The sequence below is a fragment of the Passer domesticus genome, chromosome 1 (genome assembly GCF_036417665.1).
Source record: "Passer domesticus isolate bPasDom1 chromosome 1, bPasDom1.hap1, whole genome shotgun sequence".
In the NCBI taxonomy this organism is placed as follows: Eukaryota; Metazoa; Chordata; class Aves; order Passeriformes; family Passeridae; genus Passer; species Passer domesticus.
The window spans coordinates 48,572,897-48,596,079 of NC_087474.1; the positions used below are offsets into that span (position 1 = coordinate 48,572,897).

Below are 23,183 nucleotides of genomic sequence, written 5' to 3' on the forward strand. Positions count from 1 at the left end.
CAAGTCCACAGGGTCTGCTACATATCTGATCTTTTTGATCAAAATGATCAGAAGGAGCTGTTGGTGCATTTAGCATGCTCAGCAGTGTTATGCATCAAGCAGAGTTCTGGTCAGATATCCTGTGATGTGTTGCGTTGTCTATTCTGGCCACATCCTAAGACTTGGGAGTTCTACTAAAAATGTTCATTGTGGGTTTTCCCATTTCTCCTTCATTTTTGTTGGCAGACCTGCTTCTCAAGAGTTCTGTGTCACAGAAGAAGGGCTGGTAAATGCAGCAGTCCTTCAGCATTCAACAGGCCCAAATTACAACACCTAAAATATCCAAGAATCCAGATTAAAGCTGGCAGGTGGATATGGAGAGCATGTGGGGGCATTGGTGCTCATCCTCTGCTGCACTCCATGGACTCAGTGCATTGCTCTTCTCAGGCTGTCAGCAGTGACCCTGTACTTCTGCCACCTTCAGATGACCAGACACAGCAAAAGGACTGGGCTGGGTCAGCCCTTAATGTGTCAGGAGGTGTGTGGAGAACTGCACGTCAGTGAAGTGATGGATCATGTGCAGAAGTTATTCCTGCTTGTGGCTGGTAGCCAGCATTGTTTAAGTTCACTGCAGTAGGAGGGAACACACTCTCACTTAACAAGGTGTATAGGAGAGACAGAGAAGTTGTGTACTCAAAAGTAGAGGGGCTAGAAATGAATGTCAGCACATTTCACAGAGATGTATGATGGATTCATAGCCCATACAAGCCAGGAGTATCATCTAGACACAGATAACTAACTCACTGTTATCCAAAGTCACCCTGTATTAGGCAGCAACTGCTATACAACCGAAGAGTCCAAAGACCAAACAGGATGCATCAAAATAAGAATACTTTTCTCAACTCTGTTTTGGGAATGAAGTATGTAGGGATTGCTTCTGCATCAATATAAAACTTTCTTCTGACTTTAAACTGAAAACCTCAAAACTTTAGTATTTTAAACTCAACAAAAATCACTGGACAGCAAAAATTTCCATTAAGCAAAATGTTCAGAATAGATACTGAATTCACAGTGTCTTATACTGTGCCTGATACGTTTTTCATGTGCTGTCTTTAGAACAATTTTTACTTTGTGAAAGCAAAGAGCAAAGCTGACATTTGGTCATATGTAACCGGTTATAATGCCAGTATTTAAGGTCATTTGTTGTATTTCTCAGAAGAGCAATCAGAAAAATTATGTGAGGAGTCTGATCACTATAAAAAAGATTAGCAAGTTGAGTGATGCCTTAGGAGAGTTCATTATTTTGAATGCAGCTCATGGGAAAAAAATCCAATAAAGTTATCAGGTACTATATGCTAAAGTACTTAACTTCATATCCACCCACTAGCAAAACATGAGCCTCCCCACCTTAAATTTCAGGTTGGACTTTGTATGCCATACACAAGCCTTAGAGCAAGAGATGTTTTAAATAAATAATGTTTTGTTGTTTGTGTATACAGTGCTCCTTTGCTGAGATCTGTGTACTTACTGGGCAGATCATAAAGCAAGAAAAAAAATAGCCCCTTAACAATAAACAGTACAAGGTAAAAAACTCACCTTATTTGTCCCCAAACTTGAAGGACCGTGTAACCACATACCTTTATGTCTAGAGGTTAGTCAAGGGCAGCAGGTGTGGGTGTGGGGAATATCCAGTGTTTCACAAGGCAAAATAACAGATATAGATGTATCTTGAGAAGTTTATCCTGATTTTAAAAACTCAGTTACAGTGTACTTGAAGCTGTACCCATGTACTGTTTGCAACAGATACCAGTCAAAACACAAGACTCTGAATAGGACAAAGAAAAGAAACATGGAATTATTTTGAATAATAATTAGTTTGAATAATAACTTTTTTCCTACATGTTCTATCTACTCTATTCCATACAATAAAGCATCTATTATTGATAATGATCTTGTCAACCCTTGGAGGGGGAAAAAAGGCAAAATTTCCTCTTTCACAGTGCTTATGCAGGTCCACAAGACCTGGTTGTGCTTTGCTTCTGTTATACCATCAGGGACAGTGGTCATGGTGGGATAGGCTGGTTTGTTGCAGCAGCTTCTGTGGTCACACTCTGTCAAGCGTGAAATAGTTTGCATCCCATGAGGGACACCTGTCACACAGGCCTTGGGACTTCTACCTTTTGCAAGAAGCAGGTACTTAGATCAGAAAAGCTGCCATTATTTCACCCTCCCTACAAACACCCCATCTCCTCGAGGCAGTAGTTTTTTTGGTATTATCAATGACTTGTCTGCATAAGGGTAATATTTGAAAAATCAAATGAAGGTAAGAGACTGAATGGGCACATTTGCTGTGATGCTCCTGTGTTTTATTACAGTCTTCTGTTGTGGTCAGGAGAGTCAAAGCTCTGGTAACAGCTGGGCAAGCTAATGACAGAGAACTGAAATCAGAGAACTAAAGCTCTTGCTCACTATCTGCATTCAGAATATATGGGCTGAACCCAGACCAGTAGCTGAATCTGCAACTGCTTGCCTGGGCTCCCCTGGGGTGGTTATTTTCAGTGACAGCAAATTTTCTATCTTGTTACTGAGAACAAATCTGCAACCCTGATATATGGTGTTTGTGTTACTTAAAATATGAAAATTCTAAAAGGGGTGGGAACCAAGTCTATGCTAAAGACAAAAAACAGGTGTCTCAAATGCTTTTCCTCCCAAGTTCTGTCTTGGACTTCACAAAAATAAAAAGACAAATCAAAACTGCAGTGTTCCTTCTCATCTGCATTCTGACAAATGAGCATCTGTCAAAAGCAGTGGGCTGTGTGGGGAGGGGAAAAAAGTGTTGGACAGTTTAAAGCCACATGAGCTCTGTGGGATATGCATAGAGAGGTGGAAGCCATTTTGTAGTAGAGCTCTTTGAGTGAAAGGGAATCTGTGGTATTGCCCTTTTCATTTCATAGAAACACAAGTCACAGAACAAAAAATGCCTGCCCTCTACATGGGAAGCTCTTGTAAACCCCAAGGGAAGGTTGTGAATGTGTTCTGTGGGATGTGTAGTTCTCTTCCTGAGAATAATCAGTGCAGATGTAAATGGAGCTTCCAAATAAATGCACTGCATGCATTTAACTCATTTGCTGAAATCTAGGGCTGAAGACAGAGTAGCTTTATTTTACAACTTACTGGTTTATGGAGCAAACTGGATACCAGGATATATATTCTTTTCCTACAGTCACTGAAATCAAAATAATTATTAAAAAAATAAAACAGTGATCACTGGGACATGAGCAGCCCTTTCGATCTGTGAGGATGCTTGTTTCAAGTCTGTTGTTACAGAGACATGTAAGAGGAACAAAGGAACAACTAACCTTGAAATACTCATCCAGCTCTCATCCTTGCTGGACCAAAGATCAGTTTGTTTACACTAGCAGATCTGTGTCATAACAGCCCTCTTCAAGGGGGCTGTTAAATACTCTTCAGTATTTATATGCTGCTTGGAGGAGAATAATCTCTCAGAATCACTAAGGCAGCAGTCCCAATTCTTGTCTGCTTTCCTGGGCAGTGTCAGCTGTGGGTGTTTGTTTCTCATCCCACATTTACAGTTCCTCTGCTATTATTCTGTATCATTGTATGTTGGGGAGATGATTCTGCCTCCACTCCACTCTGGTGAGACCCCACCTCCAGTGCTGCATTCAGCTCTGGGTTCCCCAGCACAGGAAGGACATGGACCTGTTGGAGCGAGTCCAGAGGAGGCCACCAAGATGATCAGAGAGATGGAGCACCTCTCCTGTGAGGAAAGGCTGAGAGAATTTGGTTTGTTCAGTCTGAAAAAGAGATGGCTTAAGGATTACCTTACTGCAGCCTTCCAGTACCTGAAGGGAACCCACAAGAAAGACACAGAGAGACATTTGAGTATGTAGTGACGGGACAAGAGGGAATGGATTCAAACTTGAGAGTAGATTTAGATTAGATAGTAGAAAGAAATTCTTTGCAATGAGAGTAGTGAGATGCTGGAACAGGTTGCTCAGAGAAATTGTTGCTGCCCTGTTCTGGAAGTGTTCAAGATCAGGCTGTATGGGACTTGGAACAACCTGGTCCAGTGAAAGGTGTCCCTGCCCATAGTACATGATCTCTGTGATCCCTTCCACCCCAACCCATTCTATGATTCTAATCTTTGCTTTTTGTTTGCATTGTTTGATGTTAAGTAAATAGAGTAAATTAAGGAATAATTGTCTGAGATGCTATTTAAAAATCCCCAACCAATTATGCTTATTTGAAGCTTTTTTGGCTGCTACATATTATTATCATTTTAATATTAAATAATTCCTTTTTGTTTCCCAGAATCTTGCTCTCTGATGTCCTGATTTTTATAGCTTGTGTATTGCCACAATATTGTAATACATTTTAGAAGTATCTATTTATAGAATGAGCTGGTATTTAAAAACAAAAAAAAACCAGAACAAAAAAAAAACCCCATAAACAAAAAAAACCCCACCAAAAAAAAAAAAACCCCAACAACAACAACAAAAAAACTCAAACAAAATAACAAAACCACCAATGAACTACTACTATTTGTCAGTAGTCCTTCCTATTTCAAGCAGAATGGGTGCCCTCTGCAGGTAACTATTTTCAGATGAGGATTTTGGATGTGTGCCTCCTATTACTTCTGAGTGTCAAGGTCTTTCCAGTACCAACCTGTACTGTGTGGTTTTGTGTGTTTTAAAATTGATATTGCAATCCTGGCTGCAAATTCCAGCAAACAAATGGCACTGAGTGCACCAAGCAGCTGGTTTGCACCTAAATATGATTTTTCCGTAAAGTGTGGGTGTGAGGAGTGGTATTGGGTTGGTGCTGGAGTAAATATTTTTCCTGCAATTTGACAGTGTTTTCATCGTTAGGTTGGGGTTTTTTTTAATCTTTGTTCATGGCAAGAAGTTAACTTATAGGTTGCAGTCTGCCTGCCAGCAGAGTGAAATGAACGGGCAAAAAGGCTGCAGTTTAAACACTGCTGAGAAGACATCTTTCTCCCTGAGAGAGAACTTTGTGTATTCCACCTTTTTTCTTTTTCTCTGCAGTCAGTCGTGCCTATGCAGGTTACAGTGCTCAAGGTCTCTGGACTGTGTGAAGAGGGAGCCAAGTGCAGTGAAACAGCCCTTTCCCTGGCTCTGTAACACAGGGTTTGCTTAGTGACACTCCAGGATGGTGTGGGGGGACAGGAGGAAAGAAACAGGGATGCTGGTGAGGTCTGAGCTGCACTTATGCCACATTGGTAGTAGAAAAGTCCTGCAGCTGGGCAGGAGCAGGAGCACAGTGAGTCTGGGGAGCAGGAGAGCATGTGGGGAGCAGCCAAAGCCATTGGCTACCTGCCTCTCCTGGAGGGAGGGACAACTTGCTGGCAGCAGCCCAACATAAGGGTCTGGGAGCAACCCAACAGCAACTGCAATCTGAATTTGCATGTTTGTTTTCTCTTTCCTATCTCCCATCACTGCAGCGACCATCTCTTAGCTGAACACAATGCTTCACCTCACCCCAAAATGCTTTTCTGGCACAGCCAGCCTGAACATTATCACCACCACCAGTATCCCACCAGTAACAACAGCTACCTGCGGTAAGTGAAGAATGGGGGTGACTTTTAATCATCATCATCATAATAATTATAATGCTATAATGCACAGCAATGCAGACTGTACGTGCAATCATTGCTAATCCACAAGTTGAAGCCTTCAAATAGAGCTGGTGATTTGAAAGTAATTGGAGCAGCAGAGTCAATATGGTGGAGGCTTACTTTGCTGTAGCCCTACAATTTTCACAAGCCATGTCACTGTATGTGCATGCTGCTAATAGTGTTAGGAATGTTTTACTGCTTAATATGATATTCACAGATGTGGTTGGTTGGTTGGTTGGTTGGTTGGGTTTTTCTAATTACATTTGCAGTCTGTAGATAAAATTCCGTTCATATGAAATAACACAGACTTAGAAATATCTTGATGTCTCATATCTACTTTGATTATTTGCTGGAGCTCAATTATCTGCAGGACCAGGTTTTGGGCTGCTTGTCGTATCAGTGCAGCTAAATGCTTTCCATTGAAATTCTCATGCAATATACAGCTTATTGCATCAGCATATTCCCGTGAGCTACGAACCTACTTAACCTCTGCATGATTGAAATATTATTTGTGTACAGTATTCAAATTTTCTTATAATTAAAAAAATGATTGTGCTTTGACAAGAGCTAGGCTCATAGATTACAGATAATCTTAATGTTAATTAAGTTTCAATTTATTATGTGGTTCATTCTTTGTATTAAACATTAGCTTATTACTTTTTGGCTAAATACAATGTACATAAACATGACAGTGTTTAATCATTTATCTTGAAGTGGCTTTTTCTATATTGGTAGCCTTACAACTACTGCTGAATCACAGCATTACTAGTTCTCCTGCAGAATTGTTGAGTAGCATGTTTTTATTAGAAATGTCTTAAGTTCTAGATTTTAAAACAAACAAACCAGCCAAAAAGAAACTCAAAGGAATTGAGGCTGTGTTTGGGTTCCAAGGTCTGAAACTAACGAAACTGCAGTAGAGTTTTATAAAATCACTCCATCTCAGTACAAAGGTAAGAGTGATTTGATATTTAGATTGGCTAACACAAATAGAGAGCAAACACAGTGCTGTTTATATTGACTCAAGCAATAAAGCAGAAATGAAGGACGGGTGCTCGAGTTCTCTGATGCAACCTTGTTTACAAGTGACATGCATGGCTCCAGCACAAAAGGAAGAAAATCACAAGAGAAAGTGAGGGTGGAAAGTGTCCACTCACTCCTCCAGTCTTCCCTTCTTCAGCCTCTGTTCAGCCACAAGGAGGTTGGTCCCCTCACAGCTTTTTTCAGGGCTTGTTTTCACGATGTCCTTGCCTTTCCTCTCCTCGCCTTTGCTCCTTATATTTGTTTCTATTTTCCCACCCTTATCTAAAAATATTCCATTTGAGTCCCTCTGAAGTTGCTCTTCCCACACATTTTTGAGCAGCTGCCTTTAGGTTTGGATGGCAGCCTGCATCTGTGTTTTGGTATTGAAATGCAGCGTAGGGGGACCCTTCCACCATCAATTACGGGCTGCGTACAGGAGCTGATCTCTAATGAAATTGCCCCTCAAGGCCAACTACCTTGAGGAGAAAGAACACAAACCAGTTCGGGCACGAGGCTTCAGTCTGGTCTGAATCACTGAGTTGCTTGGCTCTGTCCTCAGTCTACCTTTAGTGAAACAGCACACCTCAGTCCCACACCTGGACATCAGTAAGGCTGGTAGAGAAGCAATCAACCTCAGGGGAGGATGCCAGCAGCAGTGATAAGCAGATGGAGAGGCATGTCCCAGGATCCCCACATCCCAGCAGAACTGTACTTGGAATGCTTTTTGTTTTTGCAAAAGCAAAATTGCATTGGCAAAATCAGACTTCCACTGCCTGCGCTTTCTCTCCATCACATCGTGTCTCCAATTCCAGTCACTGGCTCTGCAGAAGTGGAATGGCAGGGCCACAGGCAGTGTTGTCTCTGACAGGTTAGACTTGTGGATCTGGCTTGCTCAGAAGCAGTTTGTGTGCATTGCTGATCCTCAGCTGCGGATCTCAGAATGGCACTGATCAAGGAACCTGCCCCAAAGAAACACATCACAAGCCTGTACTTTAAAAACAGCAAAAACCAAACAACGCACACCTCTACAGGAAACTTGTTGTCAATGAGCCAGGGATACAAATAATGCTGAAGAAAAAATACCTTCCCTTTAATATTCATGTTTTAACAGAAAAAGGGCATTTTGTGTCCTAAAATACGTGAAGATAACATCTCCAGAAATATTATCAGTCACTTTGTTTATCACAGACAAGCTACACCCAACTTTTAAAGACTGGAATGCAAGAGGATGGGTTTCACTCTGTCCACTCAGGATACCTTCAGGAATGACTGGAATTTAGGTCACAAGAAAACAATTCCCAGTATAAAAATCAGCAATTTATGATCTCATAACTGTTATGTAGCTATGTTGGCATAGGTCTAGCAAGCAGAGAAACCAGTTTTGCTATGCATAAATCAAACTGCATGTGGCCTCTCTGGTCTTATATCCTGTCAGAAGTAGAAAGTGCACTACTTTTAGTTTCCCACAAACCTTCTTACTTACAAAAATGGGGTTTTGTGTTATTTCTGCTGCCTGGGTATTGTTGTCATCTTGTCAGGCTTAAAAGAGGAATTTTGCCTGTCGTAATTTCAGTTCTTCTCACTCAAAGCTGTAACATAGTAGCTAGTGCCTATGTTAGTGGCCTTGAGCCAAGGCCATGAGCCCTTGCCTTCTTAATAAATTTCACTTTTTCTAAGCTTCCCCTTATATGCAAATGAACTGCCCAGATAGGCAGAGAATTCTAACAGCAATTACAGCAGGAAAAACACCAGTACTTTTTTTTTTTTTTTGAGAAGATGGCAGTCATTTTAATTTGCAAACTGCCTTTGAAGATCATAAATTATGGTCTGTGTACCTCTCTTTGAGGATCCCATATGAACATTTTGAACAACAGCTAGTATTTTGTTCACCATTAATGAAGGTAGGGCCTTCCTGCCTTTATCTTTTGCAAAACGTGTGCAATTGTACTTGAAGCATGTTACTGTAGGATCAAAATACATTTTACAGTCTTAATACTGTTCTGTAGTTTGTTCTCCAGACATAATACTTTAATGAAGTGTTTCCTAAAATTATGTAAGTATTCTCTGAATTTTTTAATATGAAGGGATTTTTTTTGAGAGTAGAGAGGGGCCTTCATCAGTATCCATCAATATCTGAAGAGAGGGCGTCAAGAGGACAGAGCCAGGTTTTTGGTGCTGCCAAGCAAAGGGATGAAAAAGGTAATAGGCAGAAACTGATGCACGGCAAGTTCCACCTAAATATGAGAAAGAACTTCTTTACTGTGTGGGTGACCAGGCACTGGAACAGATTGCCCACAGAGGCTGTGGAAATCTCCCTCACTGGAGATATTCAGGAACCACCTGGATGCAATCCTGTGCCATGTGCTCCAGGGTGACCATGCCTGAGCAGGGAGGTTGCATCAGATGACCCAGGGTGGTCCCTTCCAACCTGACCCTTGTTTCTGGAGGATCCCTTCCAGCTCAGAATATGCAGTGATTCTGTGGGGTTTGGCTGTTTTTCTGGGAAGGCTCCTCGGTGTTCTCTGGAAAAACCAACCATGCAGTGGTTTGGGTTGGGAAAGGGCCTTTAAGCTCATCTCCTTCCAGCCTCCCCAGCCATGGGCGGGGACACCTAACACCGGGCGCCCCTGCTCAGGGCAGTCAGGGCCCCGGAGGTCCCTGGGGCGATGCGGCCCGGGGCGGGCAGCCGCCATCCCAGCGCCGCTCCCGCCCCGGCCCCGCCGCTTCCGGGGCGCGCTCCCGCCATGCCGCGGGGCTGGGGAGGAGCGCAGCGGGCGCTCGCCCGTCACGCTGACGTCACCTGGCGTGAGGAAGTGCCTCCTCATTGGCCGGGCTTCCCCCTCACCCCTCCGCGCCTGCCCCTGATTGGCCGTGCTGGCGGGGCCGAGCCAATCGGCGGCGCCGATCGCGGGCAGGCGCCGCCCCGGCAGGCGCTCGGGGGTGGAAGCCGCCGCCATGTTGTCGTGAGCGGCGGCGGCGGCGCTGCGGGACGCGCCGGAGCGGCGGGCGCGAGCCCCCGGGGCGGCCGTGACCTCCGGCGGCGGCGGCTCCTCCCCGGCGGGCGCCCGCGGTGCTGCTGCTGCTGCTGCCGCCGCAGCCTCCCCCTGCGAATGATGCGGCGGGAGGCGCCGCTGGGCTGGGTCGGAGCTCGGGCGGCGGCAGAAGCGGCGGCGCTGGGCAGTGTCCGGTCGCAGGAGGAGGCGGTGGCCGCCCGGTCCCCAGCGCCCCGCGGCGGCCGGGCGGGCGCAGGATGCTGAGAGCGACCCCGCGCCCTGGTCGCGCCGCGAGGGAAGGGCCCCGCCGGGGCTGAGCGCGGAGTCGCGCCGGTGCCCCCGCCCCGCACGTGCTTTCCCCTCTCCCCCGTCTCCCGCAGCCCCCTCGCCTCCCCGGCGGCGCCGGGGCCGAGCGGCTCCGCCCCGTTCGGCTCCTCCCGCGGCGGGAGCGCGGCGGGGCCGGCGGAACATGGCGTGGGTGCTGAAGATGGATGAAGTGATCGAGTCCGGGCTGGTGCACGACTTCGACGCCAGCCTCTCGGGCATCGGGCAGGAGCTGGGAGCCGGTGCCTACAGCATGAGGTAACCCGCCCCGCAGCTCATCCCCGGCGCTGCGCGCCGCGGCCCCGCCGGCCTGCTCGGGCCGCGCAGCCCTGCCCGTGCCGCTGGGCAGGCTGAGGCTGCGCGGCAAGGAGTTTCTCCTTTTTCCCCCACTTTTTTTTTTTTTTTTTAATTTAATTCTGAAAGCTTTTCCCGAGGCGTGGGCGCGTGTCGGAGGGGCTCCCGCCCTGCCCTCCTGTGCCGCTGGCAGGTGGTGGCTCGGGAAGGGCGGGCAGCTGCCCGCGCTGAGGTGCTGTTCCCTTTCTATGCGGAATTCCTGCCCTAAAACTGGTATTTCGCTGTGCCTTCGGGGTGTAACCGGACCCCGCTTTCCAAACTGTGGTCATCTTACACTCGGTACTTCTTTCGTGATAAACAATAGGTGTTTCCTGCCAGGTTTAAAAATGTTCTTTCTCGACCAGGTAGACGTTGAGTGGTAGTATGGTTGTTGTATTTTATTCAGTCTGTTTATTCTGTATTTCTTTGTAGCGATGGGTTTTTTTCTATGTAGGGTGTCCTTAGCGATGGGTTTTTTTTTTCCTTGCTGTGTAGCTCTCTGTTCGTAGTCAACTTGGCGGTTTCCTTACCTTTTGATTGTTTTCCAGGTTTTACAAAGTTACTGTTTAAGTAGCATTTGGATGCGCGTTTTCGAAACTAAGTTAAAACTGTACTTGTTTGAGTAAATATCAGCTTGCTCATGGGCAGAATGTGCGGATTCCTGAGTGACGACTTAGTGTGAAAAAGAGAAACTGTTTTGGAGGCAACGACAGACATTTTAAGTCCAAGGTTTTCGACAGGGTTTGTTGGTGTTGAAGGATTTTCTGGAGAAGTAAAACGCTTGCGTTTGATAGTTTTGATGGCCTGGCCTTTGTAAAAGGCACATTCTGTCTCAGGGGAAACTGAAGCTTGCAGGTGACCACAAGCTTCATCCATTGTGTGTGCTTTAAGGCAGTACTTCCCAGGTAAAATGTTTGGAAGTAGTGTCTTTGCTGGAAGTTACAGAAAAGGGCTTCTGCTGGATAGAAATGAGGATAGTTCTGATAGTATTTGGTATTGCGAGTTTAGTGGGTTTATGGTGGGACATGTGTTTGATGGGGGGTTTGTTCTGTGTGGGGTTTGGGTTGTGTGTTGGTTGGTTGGTTTTTTGTTATTTTGAGGTTTTTTAAAAATTAAAAATAACGTTGAGAACTTGCCAGTTCAGAGAACAAAGTGATTCATTTCTATAGATGAGAACATTCCTGATTTTATATTCAGCTTTTCTGGATTTTATCCCACTTCTGTCCCCTTTCTGTCTTTGCAAACCTTCAGACATTCATCCATGAAGTGGTGTGCCAGTTTCTGTGGGCTGCTGTGCCTGATTGTTGCCTGGATGGGTTCTAAGAGCAGACCCCAATGGAAAATGCGTGTGCTCATGTTCAAGAACTGCTCTTCTCTGTCTTAATTCAGTTCTTTCTAGGATCTCCTATGATTAAAAGTTCTGCATTTTGACTGTTAGGTTTTTTATATTTTCCTGTGTTTTCATAACTTCATTTCTCATCCCAGTAATGCATTTACTTCAGATTCTAGGAACTGTAAGAATTATCATCCTTATTGTTGTGGGATAGATTGGTTTTTTTCTGGGCAAATCATCCTGTTATGGTGGCTGGCTTTTTGTTACATATACCTGCCTATTGGGACATTTTGAATTACCACAGAAAGAGTTGTAGCCATTAAAAACAGCACTTAAGAAGTAATACTGTATAGTCTAAGCTGTATATTAGTCTTGAATCTTGTTACACACTTAGTCTGCAGAGTATTTTTGGAAAAGATACAGAGTAGTGGTAGTATTTGTAGCTTAGGTTATGGACCCTATAGTTAAAGGAGTCACCTAATTGCCATTAGTGTTTGTTGGGCTCAGTGATTCTCAGCACGTGTGTCAGTTATTCTGTGTAGTGGTTAGATTTCTACTTCAGAGAAATTATGGCCTGTCAAGTGATGTGAGAGGGGAAAACCAAGAGAAGTGGCAAAGCACGAACAGGAAGGATGCTGCTCTGTCACTGTTCAGTGTGCCACTAGAAGTTAGTTGCTTGTTGCTTTCCAACAAGAAAAAACAAAAAAGAAGAAGAAAATTAAATATTGCCTAGAGGATAGTCCTCGGAGAACTCAAGGTATATGCCCCCTTGATTTTGTTAGGAAGATCTGCATGTAATTCCTTTAACTGTTGGGGTTGTATATAAAGGAGTTGATACTTCCTGGAAGTGATGTCAGTGCCCTTAGTCAGAATTTGTGGCATTACTGCTGTGTTTATTCTTCCTGAGAAAGTTGCACATGTTCATTGCTCATCAGTCCATTATAAGATTTTTGTTAGAAGGCAGCTAGGTGCCTCCTAAATTTCAGTTTCCCTGTGGATTCACACAGTTTTAAATAGTTTTCAAAATTTCCACATAAAGTCTCAAAACCCGTTTTTTCTGGTTGCTGTTCTAGCACCTTCTCATGCAATAAGAAACTGCCTGTAATTGCACAATTCAATTTAATTCAACTGATAGTAACAGTTGTCAGATGTGTCAAATAACACCTGTACCAAAACCCATATAAAAACATTGTACCCTTCAGTGATGCTGAGTTTTGAGTTAATTTAAGGGAGTTAATGTCCATTGATAATGGCACCCATCATGTTTTCTTATGAATCCCTCATAATATCTGTTATAACACAAAAGTAGTTGTGTATGTTTGAGGTTCACTCATGGTTGCTATGAACTGCAAACAAATGAAGGTTATTTAAAGACAAGTTTTAAAGAACTGTCATCTTTCTAGCAGAATTCCATTTTTTAATCAATCAATTATTTCATTATTAAATTACTATACATTGGGTTCATTGAGCATTAATAGACAGACAAGTACCTTGATGACTAATTTTTTATGTGTAATTTGAAAGCTTTGTATATGGATTTATTTAAATGCTTGCAGTTCCAGTGGTGTTTGTAGTGGTACAATGCAACCCTGTCATGGGGAACTTGAACATTTTTTCAAGAGTAGCTGTTTTGGTACATATTTGTAGGTTAAAACCTGAAGTGTATCAAACTAAATAAAAAAGAATGACTTCTGGTTCTGAAATGGAAAAGTCTGTACAAAAGACTATATGAAAATACATCCAGAAGAATGGGATGTATTTGGAGATCAAGTCAGTTTGACTCTGCTGCATCTCCCAAACTCTCAAGTGTCTTTGGAGAACGCAGCTGTCTTCTGCCTTGGTTGAAAAGAGGGAAAGCCTAATGCAGTCTTCAGTCTCGTCTCCTCACTGTGGTGTGGGGAGCCTTGGCTGCTGGGGGGACTTTGTGTGCCAGCCTCTCCAGCACAGTTCAGGCTGAAGTAACTCCAGGATTGTCAGTCAGGAGTTGGGGGAACATTGTCTTGCAACTCAGAGCTCACTTTTCAGGAGAGCTGTTCTCTTCCAACAGCTTTTGGGTCCATGACAGCCATTTTGGCTTCTGATAAACATGATTGGGTCATGCTGGTTACTGCCTTAACTTCATAGCTGCTGTGCAAAACCAAAAAGTAGTTATCTCATTCAGGCCCTGGTTTTGGCTGCTGTTACATTATGACAGACAAATTGCTGTTGATGTTTCCCCTAATGTCTCCCACTCTTTTGAGACTCTACTGCTGGTTATATTGGATTTTTGAAAGAGGAATGTTTGTTGATGGTATCGTGATTTTTTTTCTCTTCTTTTTTAGATGTACAAAGTGTTTTCTGCAGAGGACATTATAAAACTTCTGTTTTGGTGGTCTGTTCTATTTTTTATGCATTGCACTGTAAAAAAATAATTTCCACTCACATATAGACTCTAAAATGAAATGTCAAGTACTGATTAGATTTGGAGCTGGATTCTTTGTGCAAGCACACAAATAAGTAAATACCTGTGAGGAAATAGGCATTTGAAGGAAAAGTGTATCCATAAACCTAAGCTTCCTTGTTCTATTAGCACAGACAAAACATGTTGAAAGATAAACCTCATATTCTAGATCATTGACATTGGCTTGAGTTTTTTTGTTGTTGTTTTCTTCCAAGTTGTGTGTGTGAATACATTACAAAAAGTCAGGGGCCAGTTTAATTTTTAAGGATAAGACTTCAAAGTGCAAAACTGTCTTCTCTGTTCCCTTGTCACCGCTCATGTTGGATGGACATAGCAGATTGAGAGCAGGGCAGCAGGTCTGCCTCCATGTGCTCTTCAGGCATTCTCCTAGGTAGGAGCCATCTGTACTGGAGCCTGCTGCACATCAGGGTGGCTGCCTGACCTCCCTGTGTTGGAGGAGTTGATTTGTTGTGGTGAACATTGTTACTTCTTTTCCTTAGAAGGAAGGACGCAGGCTTTGTTGTTGGCATTTTCTTGTTTCTTTGATTGGTGGTTTCTTGTATTTTGTGCCGGACTCCCCTTAAATTGAAGCCTTTCTCCATCTGAGTTTCTGTGTGATGGTCTGTGGGATTCCCAGGAACAGCATTACATTTGCACTTGTTTCTCGTGTGTTGGATTTCTTGGACAGCTGCTGCAGAGAAGATTGTTTCCCAGAAATTAATTCCACGGGTCTTTCCCCCCGTTAAACTTGCTTTTGTGGACATAGGGGAAGTGTTAGGAAGTACCAGGTTTCCCATTGCCTTATATTTTCCTGTGCCTTGCTCATACCTCTGAACCTCAGAGCCTGGCCTTGAGATCATAACTCTTAATTCAAAGACTGCTTGAGAAAAATGTTTCTTAAAGGTATTTGTCCTCATAAAAAAACATGCTTTAAAGTTTCAAAAGGCCTGTTCAAAAGGCCTTGGGATGCCTTAGTACTCACACCCAAAAGTATACAATCCAGAAGATAGATAAGGCAGATGATTGATAGAACATCAGTTTGAATTTTGTTGACATAGTAGTTCCTGTTCTTGTAAGGACAGGAAGTTCTTCATTTGTTTTTTGACCCTATTATTATTATTAGGGAGGGGGTTTTTTGTATGTGTGTGTTAGGGGTTTTTTTTTAAATGCTTTGGACAATATGTGGAAAGAAGGTTTTAAATTTTTTAAGAAAGGTGATTGAAGGCTTACAAACACATTTCACAAGCATGGGGGGATAAAATAGATTTTTCTTGGTCTTTTTGTACTATGCTCATGTAGAGTACATGACACAGGACTTCTCACATGTGGTGCATCCCACTGGATGCTTTAGTTCAAGTGGTAGTGTTCACCTTGTTTCCTCTTCTAAGCCTTCCTGCTTTTCTATGGTGATGCTTCATGTATGCACCTCTGTAGCATAAGTAGCTAAGACTTGTTTTGGAGGATGGGTTTGCTGCCTGCACTTGGGGTGTAATGAAGACTGTTTCTGTTGGGGTTTTTCCTGGGTAAATTTTCCTCCTCCCTATAGGAAGAGAAGAATGCCTTTCATTTGAATGCTTTAGATAGCACATGCTGAGGAACTGAGATAAGACTTTTCTTACTAGAGCTAATAGTTTCAAAAACTTGGTCTCAGAGTTCCTTCCATCAGGAGAGAAAACCCTGCTAGATGTACTTTCTCGAAGGATGTCAGAAAATATAACAAAAGATGCTACTTGTCCTTGCAAAGGCTACTACTCACCCATGCAGCAGCTTGCTTGCAGTTCTAAAGTTCAGTAATGAGACAAGTGAAGTCTCATGAGAGTAAAGACAAATCATGTCTTTACTCATGAAGTAAAGACAAATGAGTCTTTACTTCACAAGATCGAAAGTTAATAATGGCAAAAAAGGAACAGAATCAGTCTCTTCAAGCTCTCTGTTCTCCTGTAGTCTGAAATAATTTCAACAGTAGCTATTTTGGAACACTTGGCTTTTCCTCCATCTGGGCTGCTCTGCCAGTGGGCACTTCAGTTTAGTAAGAGGTTCTTTGCTGTGTGAAATAACTTAAGCCAAGCTGTCACTACAAGTCCCTGTTTCTAATCTGTGCTGGCCTAGCAAAAACAAGATTTCACCAGGTGAGTAGGAAAATGACTAAAGGATGCCTACATTAGTATATGTAAGCATGGAGGCTGCCAGGGATCGGCTGTGGGCAGATGATTTGTTCTGCTGGGACATTGGCTCATTGTAATGGGGGTCTGGGAGGAAAAAGGCTGGAACTGACAGGGCTAATCTGATCTCTGTATTGTGTTTGTGGGATGTCTTTATGGGTGTTTTTTTTTATTGTTTCTTGTTGTTGGGTGTCAAAATAGTATAAGATTAGAGGTGGTAAAAAGACTGATTTAGCATCTCCATAGTTTCTGGTAAAGTTACTAATGCAATAGCATATGTTATATGCAGTTTATCATCTTTAGTTTAAGTAAAGCGCACTACTAAAAATATTAAGTTTCTGTTTCCCATTGTGAGAAAAGTCTTTGCATCTTTTCTTCACCTGTGCTGCAGTTAATTTTATTTTGTAGAAAATGCTTGTCACTATGAAATGTAGCTAGCCCCTATTTAAACTGATCCTTCAGGTCTTATTTTGAAATACTTTACTCCTACCTTATTGACGGTTTTAATTGCAGCTTTAATCTGTTTTTAGATGGGGAAACAGTGTATGTTGAAATGCAAAAAAACACCAATATTTCATTCTTTGAAACTGAATGAATCAAAATATTATTGAAATTATATTTATTTAAAGATGGTCTAGGAAGGAGTTTACATTGCACTGGCTTGTCTTTTTCTTTGGAATGTACTAGTACCCAGAAGAGTTTTATAGGAAAAATCTGCCTTGTGATATCTTCTGGAGTATATTTTAGAATGGTGACATTTAAGAATGAACATTGTGCTTTCTTTACAGCTAAATTGTGGGGTTGTAGAGCTGGATGTCTTTATTTTTCCTTCTTCTTCTGCAGTGGCAGTTAGTCATTATGCTTTGTAAGTATTAGAAAAAGCTGGTTTAAAGCTGCCTAAATTGGTGTATTTGTAGGCTTCCAATGCCATGTCTCATAGCTAATTCATTAACCATATCACACTTTCTTAAGCCAGATCAGCTACATTTTAAACTTCGAATTGTGAGTAGAAAATGAAGGCTTTAAAGATATTTTTCATGAATACACAAAAGACTTCTCTTTAATCTTGTGTGTTATGTGAAGGCAAGTGCTGCAGAACTTAGTCAAGAATTGTTTCTGCAACGGAGAATTACAGGTAATTTATTTGGTGAGATACTTCTCGTGCCTTGGTTGTTGGACTTTGACTCGTGTGTGTGTTTTAAACATTGCCATTGTTTCCATGTTCTTGCCATTTTAAAGTTCCTCCTCATAATGGCACTTGTGTTTTGGGTGCTGAAGTTTGTGGCAAGCATGGGTTCCTGGTGTAGCACTCCTGTCTTGGGACGGTGCTTCCCTCTGCTTGTCACTGTCACTGCACTCCCTCTTGTGTTGGGCTGCTCGTGCTGCCCTCCTGGTGACATCAGGGCTTGAAGCAGCTCCTTGTTTCTTCTGAGTCATCCTCAAGGAGCACCCACCTATCTATGGATTTTGCTGTCCTTACACGGATCCTTGGCTCTGTATGAGAGAACTCTTTTAAGGGTGTCCACTTCTCTGAAGTGGTTATTTCACATACTCCTTTGTAACTTACGTAATTCTCCTCTGGCCTACAGTTTGAGGAGGTGGTGTCAGAAGTAGCTCGGACACGGTTCAGTAGGCTTGTAATGCTTTTTTGGACAGTGTACTGCCTTGTCCTGCTTACATCAGTCTTTGTAGCATCTCCTGTGGTTTCTTCTTAGTGGAAGGAAACTTCTATGTGTTTTTTTTTTTGGTCTCTTTTTGGGGAGACATGGTATAGACAAATTTCTTAGACTTTTTCACCCTTCATAAATATTTTCTTGTCAATAAAATGTCTTCCAAGTAGCCCGGGGAGTAATATTCCTAACAGAATGTGGCACTTGCTCTGAAAAAAAGTTGGGGTGCCCCACCTGCACTGTGCATATCTAAGACTTAAGCAGACCAAATCTTACATTCTAAGCCTATGTGACACGAAAATATTGACTGTCATTTCATTTCTTGAATTTATTCTGATATACATTTTTTGATTCTTCAGATATGAGCTGGAATTCAAGAGCAATTAATAGAGTTTTCTTTAAATAGAGCAGGCTCTTGCAGACATTAGGAACAGTAAAAAAACAGTTTTACTTCAAAAATTTTAGTGTACAACCTGCAAATAGTAGTGCAATACAGGCATTTGTAACTGTTTACAAAATATATTGAGCACATGTTTGTGATCAGTGCCAGAGATACATACAAGCTACATGTTGGTTAAAAACCAAATGAACAGGTGAGATGGTGTGGAGACACTAATTCACATTAGAAACATTTTTAAAGAAAGTTGCATGGATATGCAGATGATGTCATCCTGAATGAAAATTCAGTGCAAGAAAAACTCCTAAAAATGTAATTTATGAAGGAAGATTATTACCAATACAGATTATTGATTTCTGTAGAAAGCAGAAGATGTGTTTGCTGGTTGTGGTGAAGCTGTGTCTCTTACCACAGCTTGTGGACAGCATGGATTGCTTTTTATTCTCTAGAAATGTAGCATTTCCAAAGTTTTTCTGGTGGTTATGCATCATAGATAAATGAAGTGAGTCCTGGCATAAACTTTATATAGCTTATGTTTTGTAAATATGCTGCTGCTTAATCATTCTTGAGCTAATCAGTGTGCCAAAGCCTAAGAAGAGCTTCAGGATGCCAACAGAATTAATAGCTTAGACATAATGGCACTAAATGAGGAGAGAGATACTTTCACAGTGTAGGTAACTTACTTTGGGAAATATATTGTTTCAAAGAAGATATTGAAAGCCTTGCTTTCATTTGCAGGTTTATTAGGCAAGTGTGGCTGTGTTGATAGGTGAAAAGTTAAGAGAAAACTTAATTTAAGTGGTGATGGAAACAAAGATTAGATTTTCCAAGGATCAGCAGAGCTGTTTGTGTGCTTAAGTCCCATGGTATTGTTTATGTATCCTAGCCTAAAGGTCTGCTGGAAAATGTTTTTGATGCTGCTCATATAGATTTTGGTAATAAAAGGAGTAACAAAAGTCTGTATGTATTTCATTGTGGGGTTTTTTAAGTCACAAATAACTTTGTTGGCCCTGTTTTGGTTGAAGTTAAAGAAAAAATCTTAAAGTTGTCTGTTTTTTTTTCTTTTCAGTGATGTTTTGGCGCTGCCTATTTTCAAACAGGAAGATTCCAGCCTTCCACAAGAAAATGAGACCAAACATCCACCTTTCCAGTATGTTATGTGTGCTGCAACATCTCCAGCAGTAAAATTATATGATGAAACTCTCACATACTTGAATCAAGGTCAGTATACATGTGTGAATGCAGCTTGTGGTGCAAGTCTGAAACTGGAGTGGTATTTCATGTTTTGATACACGTGTGTCTATATCCAAAATAAATGCATGTCAGAAATGAGGTTGTGGACATTGAGGTTGTAAGGATGCTTTACTAGTAGTCCTTTTTGTCCAATTTGTGGGCTCACAGCTATAATATAGTGTTTCTTTCCCTTTGGATTCTGGTGGGATTTCTTCCTTTGTTGGTTTGGTTTTTTGTTTTTTTTCCTGTTGTGTGTTGCCTCTCTTCATCCCCCAATAAAATCAAGCAGAGCTTTTAGGAGACAAATTTCAGGCAGTAATAGCTGAAAATTCAGGTCTAATTTGGCATTTATGTTTAAATTTGATTGAAAAGAACAAGTTAATTTGATGTATGCATGAGGTACACACAGACAGCCCTTAAAAGTCATAATAAATGTTAAAATGTCAGTCCCTGAGGTGTTGCATAAAAGGAACCACTGTAATTGCTCTGAAATTAGCCAGACATGTCTGTCCAGAACTGTATTATATTTAAACAGTTACCTTTGTAGTTCGTATACATTTACCAGAAATTAACTAGATAAATACTTCATGTGAACCAGGGTGGGTTTTTTTCTTCTTTTTTCCTGGATTTTAGTTTGCATGAAATTTTTTTTTTTTTTCCTAGAGAGACCACTGACTGCTGGGTAGAATAATCTGAATGTAGTCATTGCCATATGATAAAATCTTTCTCTGAGAAAGTTCACATTGAAAATTACATTGGTATCCTAAGTTTAGTCAGCTAGTATTCTGAAATCAAATCGTTTATAATTTGTTTTGGACCATATCAATGGCTTCATACCCTCCCACCTCTTCTTCCCCCTCCTCTGGCTCTAAAGCCCTAGGATCTCCAATCCTTTATCTAGTTCAGCTTTCTTTGTCTTGTGGATTTTGATTCTAAATCTTAATAGACTGTGATGGAATATTTAACGTGATTAGATGTTCAACTGAAGCTTATTCTAGAAGTTCAGATTCTGGAGCTTCCAGCTTCATCCATCCTTCAGATGGCTGGTTGGTCAGGGGTTTACAGGGTTCTTACTGTGAAATCTGTTAAATGGAGCTATTGGAAACATACTGGAGTTGTGGGACGATGTTTTGGGTTGGCTGCTGCTCAGCTAGATGTATCTGGAATAGCAGAAGTGGTATGGAAGAGAATTTTAAAAGGGAAGCATTCTTTGGGTTGGTTTACACAGTGCAGCAAAGCTTGGAGTTCTGTGGAAGCAAGTAACTGCTTGGGAGAGATGGGATCCAGCTTGGAAAGGGCAGTGGAGGTATCTTAGCCAGCTTGTGGCTGACCTGGTAAAGAGGGCTTTGGAGTAGGAACAGTGAGGAAGGGAGTGACTGACAGCAGCACTGTGGGGGAGTGATGGCCATGGTTGATAAGCAAAGAGTGTGTAAGGGAACACAGCATCAACTAAAAGGGGCATAAACAGGGTCATCTCCTCCATTTGGATATGAGCAAGTAAGTGCCTGTAGAGCATCATTCCAAGGAAACACCAAAGCCCTTTGTGGAGAGTCAGCATGGTGAGGTGCCTCTGAAGTGCACACACATCAGTAGTGCAAGCAGCATAGGAAGTAAGCATGAGGATTTATGAGATCTGTGTGATCTTGGGATCACAGTGACAGTGTGGGGATATTGGCTCTTAAGGAAAGGCAGAGCAAGAGATAAGGGAGGGGAGGTTAAGCATTGTGTGGGAGAACAGCTGGAATGTCTGGGGTTCTGCCTAGGAATATGTGATGTTCCAATTGAGAGCTTATGGATCAGGACTGTAGATGGATTATGTCATATGGATGACATTGTAGTGAGTATCTGCTGTAGGCCACCTGACCAGGATGAACAAGTAGATGAGATGTTTTTTGAAGAGCTGGAAGTAGCCTCACATACACAGGCCATGGTCCTTGTAGGAGGACCTCAAGTACCCTGATGTCTCCTGCAGGGACAGTGCAGCAGGGTGTGACTGGAAGGCACTGATTGACAGCTTCCTGATCCAAGTGGTAGAGGATGGCTCTGCTATACCTCATGGAACAGGGAAAGGCTCATTGGGGTTGTGAGTATCAAGGTCAGTCAGGCTTGTTTGCCTTAAGATGGTGGACTTTATGATCCTGAGAGGAAGAAGCAAAGCAGAAGATCAAGATCACATCTTTGAACTTCAGGAGAGTAGAGTCCCCTGGGATAAAGCCCTGGAGGGGAGAGGGGCCCAAGATAGCTGGTTAACTTTCAAGGATTAACTCCTCCAGACTCAAGTGCAGCAAATCCTAATGAACAATAAGTGAGGCAAAAGTGCAGGAAGCTGGCATGGGTAAGCAAGGGAACTCAAATACCAAAGATAGGCATACAGCATATGGAAGCAGGGACAGGTAACCTGAGAGGAGTACAGAGATACTGTCCAAGACTGCAGGGGTGCAATCAGAAAAGCCAAAGCCCAGCTGGAACTGGTGAAAAATGTAAAAAGCAAGATGGTCTTGTGTAAGTATGTAAATAGCAAGAGGAAGACAATTGAAGTGGATCCCCTGCTGAACAGGACATTGGCCATGGTGACACAGGCCACTGGAAAGGCTGAAGTACTGAATGCCTTCTTGGACTCAGTCCTTTCCGGTCTAGGAATCCAAGGCCTTAGAGATGAAGGGAAAGTTCTGAAGCAAGGAATATGTACCCTTGGTGAAAGAAGAACAGGTCAGGGAATACTTAAGCAAACTGAACATACATAGATCCACGGATCCTGATGGGATGCACCCACAAGTGCTGAGGGCAATGGCCTGTGTCACTGTGAGGCCACCATTAATAGTCTTTGAATGATCTTGGTGACTAGGAGAGGTGTCTAGAGACTATATCAAAGTTAATGTTGCTCTAATCTTCAAAAAGGAGGACCCAGTACACTACAGGCTTCCTGGGAAAGTGATGGAGCAGTGTTTCCTGGTAGCCATTTCCTGGTACATAAAGGACAAGATCATCAGGAGTAGGCAGCACAGATTTCTCAAGGGGTTGTCATGCTTGACCAGCTTGATAGACTTCTGTGCTGAACTGGGTGGCATGTTAGACAAGGAGAGGGTGGTAGGCATTGTTTACAAGTGATTTCCTTCAGTAAGGCTTTTGCTGGTTTCTCCCATGTGGTCTTTACCAAGAAGCTTATGAAGTATGGTCTCAATGAGCATCCTTTGGGATACTCAGAATAAGCCAGGTTTAGTGATGGGCAATTGGCTGTAGGTGGCCTTGCCTTGAGCAGGGGAATTGCCAAAGATGACCTCCAGAAGTCTCTTCCAAACTTGAACATTCTGGGATTTTTGTGAATGAAGCTGCCACAAGTTCAGTGTGAATTTAGTTCACACTGGATTCACTTACTGTCCATAGACTGTATCACTATGTTCTTCTGGCTGTTCTCTGGGAAAGAACAGAGAAAGTAGTGTATATAGGGATGTGTGTATAGTCTATAGGGATGACAGAAATCAGTGCTGTAGTGCTTTTTACACTTTCACAGTGGCTACATGTCCAAAACTCCAAAATGGAATGTATTTATTCCTCTGTCTTGAAAATTTCCAGAGCTGTTTTTACATTTTCAAGTCTCGTATTCTTTGATTTTTACCTTTATCAAATCTACTGTCTTAATACT

The 23,183-nt window shown here is 42.4% G+C and overlaps 1 protein-coding gene and 1 long non-coding RNA gene across 4 annotated transcripts in view; one reads left to right on the top strand and one right to left on the bottom strand.

The window, feature by feature from the left end:
• Positions 1 to 6,233: 6,233 nt before the first annotated feature.
• On the bottom strand, positions 6,234 to 9,314 carry LOC135300032 (uncharacterized). Its single transcript, XR_010361900.1, has 2 exons — positions 8,996 to 9,314; positions 6,234 to 7,614 (listed from the first exon to the last, which is right to left on the bottom strand). It is a non-coding gene; the product is annotated as an uncharacterized LOC135300032 (long non-coding RNA).
• Positions 9,315 to 9,594: 280 nt separating this feature from the next.
• UBP1 (upstream binding protein 1) overlaps positions 9,595 to 23,183 on the top strand; it is a 34,507-nt gene continuing 20,918 nt past the window's right edge. The window contains exons 1-2 of one of the 3 annotated variants that reach the window (XM_064419338.1): positions 9,595 to 10,230; positions 19,377 to 19,528. In XM_064419338.1, coding sequence (XP_064275408.1) covers positions 10,118 to 10,230; positions 19,377 to 19,528 — 265 coding nt within the window. In that variant the 5' untranslated portion in view covers positions 9,595 to 10,117. The remainder of the gene's footprint in view (positions 10,231 to 19,376; positions 19,529 to 23,183) is intronic. The other 2 variants (XM_064419337.1, XM_064419339.1) reach the window with 2 other exon arrangements.